The following is a 3,364-nucleotide window of genomic DNA, read 5'->3' on the forward strand; positions in this document are numbered from 1 at the left end:
TGTAAGAGGCTGAGACACTCACCTCGGACCCAAGCATGACCCCTGTGAACTCAGGATGTCATGGCCCCGCCAGCCCCATCCCTATCTCTCACCAGGCTGTCAACCTTCCTCAGGCTGAGCCCTTCATCTCTCACCTGAGTGTCCTCTCATCCCATCTCCTACCCCGATTGACCTGTGTGACCCTGGGTCAGGGGCCCATGTCCTGGGGGTGTTCTGTCCACATCCCAGCCTGGGGTTCCTGAGTTCCCAGTCCCAAAGCTGAAACAAAGGAAGACGCATTCTTGCGGAAGCCAAGTCGCTTGTCCGGGCTTAGACCTCTCCACTGCTGGAGGCTTCGCCCTCTCTAAGCCTCTGCTTCCTCCACTGGAAGTGCATCATGAGACCTGTTTGTTACATTCAGGATCGCTGCCAGCGCGGGAGTGGGGGAGCACCATACTTGCTACAAAGCAGGGACCCAGCAGGTTTCTTGCCTTTATTTCTGAGTGTTGGGAAGGTGTCAACTTGAGGTGTGTGTTTATGTACATGGGTGTGGTGTGTGTTCACGTATGTGACTGTGATATGTGTGTCCTCCGGTTAACTCCTCACATACCTTGTAGGCCTTTGATATTGGTGTTGAGGGAATGAACGTCCTCACTTGGGGACCCCTCTACTTAACAAAGGGGAGGGTCAAGGACGTGGACATCCAATTCCCTTTTCCTGCCGGCCCTAAGCTCATGAACCCACAAACTCAAGTCATTGAATTCAGCATATTTATTGTCCCCATGCCACAGGAGTCAAAGGGGTGCAGACTGCTGTTGCTCTCAGACTTTGCAGAGGACATGGTGCGGGGACCCTGCGTGATGCAGGGTGACGTTGGTCCCAGTTGGTAGATGGAGAAGGAGGCAGAGCTGGGGGAGAGACAGCGTTAGAGGGGGCCTGGAGGGCCCAACAGGGCAGCCCCAGCCCGCTCAGAAGCACAGTCCCAGTCCTCACAGCCCCATCTTTTCCCCACCCAAAGAGCTACCTTCTCGAGCAATTCCTGAAAGCTGGAATCATATGGGGAATTTGCGAAAAAGGATTCCTTCAGCTTCAGTTGCAGAGTCATTCCTGGCCCTAAGGTCCAAAAGTATAACTAAGGATCCAGCCAGGAGGTCCAGATTCTTTCAGATCTGTGGGATCCCCCTTCCTGCCTTATTGCCCCTCACCCCAGTTCTTCTTTCCCAGCAAGGCCCCTCTCAATGCCTTGAACACTTAGATGCTCAGGACTGGGGCACCCCATGTCTCTTGCTCACATTCTGGTCTTCTCTTGCCACGAGACCCCAGGGTCCAGCCTGCAGCCCTTACCTGTCCCATGTGAGCTGCTGAGGAGGATCAGAAGGAGGAAGAGGGGCAGCCGGGCCCTCATGCTGGCTGCTTTCTTCTCAATGGACAGAGAGATGTCTGGAGACCTGACTGGCCTCTCCTTACCAGAACTCAACCCTTAGCAGGGGTATTTTTTTGGGGGGGTAGGTAGGAGGTGGAGGCTGGATAACTGGATTTTCCAGTTCTCCCAACATGGCTTTGAGGACCCAGGAGAGGGTCATTCAGTGGGCTGTCAGGGATAACAGAGGGTGGTCTCCTTTCCTCAATCCTGGGCCCCACCTATGATTCCCTGTTTCAAGGCTTGAGGGGGAGGGTGCCCTATCCTACAGCGGGAGAGGCTGAGAGGGCAGTGGAGACCAGGGAGGTGTCCCTGCCACAGGTGTCTGGGCCCCACCCAAGCCTGGGCCTCCCAGGGCTCTTTAGGGATTAATTATTAACTGTAATTAATCGCCATCACTCCTGCCACCACAGGGCTCTGGAATGTGGGCCCAAAAGGGAGGGGTGGAGGAAGTCAAGTTTCTTCACAGTCCTGGTATCCTTCTAGGTGAAAAGTCTGGGCAATGGGGAACTTTTGTCTTTGAATGTTTTGTTTCAATTGCTCTAAAAAATCCTAGATACTCAGGTGGAGGCACGAGTTTCGTCAGATATCCTGCCACTCCCCACCCTGGCGCACTCACAGGGACGCAAGCCACCCTCCTCCCAACACCCTTCAGCCGCCCAGAGGCAAACACAAGGGCAGATGCTAGAGGGAGTTTGGAGCCCATCTAATTTACCATCTTTAAAAATTAAGAAACTCCCTATATTCCTGTTACAAGTTTAAAAATGATCAATGATGTAAAAAAAAAGCATTAAAAATAAATTTTAAAAAATATTAAAAAACTAACTCATTTTTTATATCTTTTTAAATTTTTTTCATTTATTAATTTTTTTATTTCTAATATCATTGTTAATTTTTAAACAATATTTGCTTCCCCCCCTCCCTCAGGTGTAGTCCTCATAGAGTTTCCTTCACCAATGCACCCGTGCACCATCAAATCATGGGAAGAATTGAGTTTAAGGGCCTCCTGGGTGGTGCAGTGGGTTGAGCGCTGTGCTGTGAAGCTGTCCGCAGCCTCAGCAGTGTGGGTTCGATCCCCACCAACCGGCAAGACTCCCACATGGTGCCGCAGACCTCTCCTGTCGTGCCTGCTGCTCCCCTCAGCAGTGTATTTCGTCAGTCTGCCTGTTGTGTTCCCCGCTCTGTCTCTGGTGAATCCTCTCACCTTCCCCCGCCTCTGGCCTGTACCCCAGCTCTTGTATAAAAATAAATAAATCTTTAAAAAAAAAAAAGAATTGAGTTAAAGAAAAAACAAAAACTAACAAACTCAGACTTTATTTCTGTTCTTTTCTCCCCAATAAACTTTTTCTTTCTCTAAACAAAACAAAACAAAACAAAAAAACCCAAGAAACTCAGACCCAGAGAGGGAAAATGACTTACTAAGGACACACAGCAAGTCAGTCGCCGTGAGATTAGCGCTCATTCTGCCAGGCAGACACACAGATAAACGCCACATGTGGACACACCAGACAGGTAGCCCCTGAACATAAAGGCATGAGCCCTTGTCTGCCTCTCTGCTCCCTCCAGTCCTCTCCTCTGAAAAGCAGTGTGCTCAGCGCCGAGGGAGGGAGGCAGAGAGAGCACCAGGCAGAGTCAGGGAGAGAAGCCAAAGGTGCCACCAGGGAGACACCAGGGAGCCATTGTTTCCCCCATAAATGCATATGGAGGGAAACATCCAGGGACTCCCAGGCTTGCCCTCCAGGATGCGGAGAATGACAGACAAGGAGTCTACTGGAGGCTAGAGCACAAGTGGGGACCAGAGAGTTTGAGGCATCTGGGCCCTAAGAGGAGAAGGGGGGCACCCTTTCCCAGCTATGGCCCTGCCTCCCCCTATTTAATCATAGCTGACACTGCCACATGCCAGTGCAGTAGAAACATCTCCTTTCCAAGGCTTAAAAGTCTTAAAAGTCCAAGGCTTAAAAGGAC

At 51.0% G+C, this 3,364-nt stretch overlaps 1 protein-coding gene across 1 annotated transcript; it reads right to left on the reverse strand.

Moving 5' to 3' along the window:
• Positions 1-800: 800 nt before the first annotated feature.
• On the reverse strand, positions 801-1,415 carry SFTA2 (surfactant associated 2). The gene is made up of 3 exons (XM_037518644.1): positions 1,324-1,415; positions 1,004-1,092; positions 801-887 (listed from the first exon to the last, which is right to left on the reverse strand). The coding sequence occupies exons 1-3, from the start codon at positions 1,382-1,384 to the stop codon at positions 801-803; spliced, it is 237 nt and encodes a 78-aa protein (XP_037374541.1). The 5' UTR covers positions 1,385-1,415.
• Between the last annotated feature and the right edge of the window lie 1,949 nt (positions 1,416-3,364).

This window comes from Talpa occidentalis, unplaced genomic scaffold, assembly GCF_014898055.3.
Source record: "Talpa occidentalis isolate TD23 unplaced genomic scaffold, MPIMG_talOcc4v2.1 talOcc4.2, whole genome shotgun sequence".
Lineage (NCBI taxonomy): Eukaryota > Metazoa > Chordata > Mammalia > Eulipotyphla > Talpidae > Talpa > Talpa occidentalis.

Bases quoted from the DNA above. Each gene is read 5' to 3' on its own strand.
- SFTA2 (XM_037518644.1), bottom strand. From the start codon at position 1,384: ATGAGGGCCCGGCTGCCCCTCTTCCTCCTTCTGATCCTCCTCAGCAGC. The intron at 1,093-1,323 runs GTAAGGGCTGCA...TTTGGACCTTAG, and splicing joins CAGCAGCTCACATGGGACAG to GGCCAGGAATGACTCTGCAA. The intron at 888-1,003 runs GTAGCTCTTTGG...TCTCTCCCCCAG, and splicing joins TTCAGGAATTGCTCGAGAAG to CTCTGCCTCCTTCTCCATCT.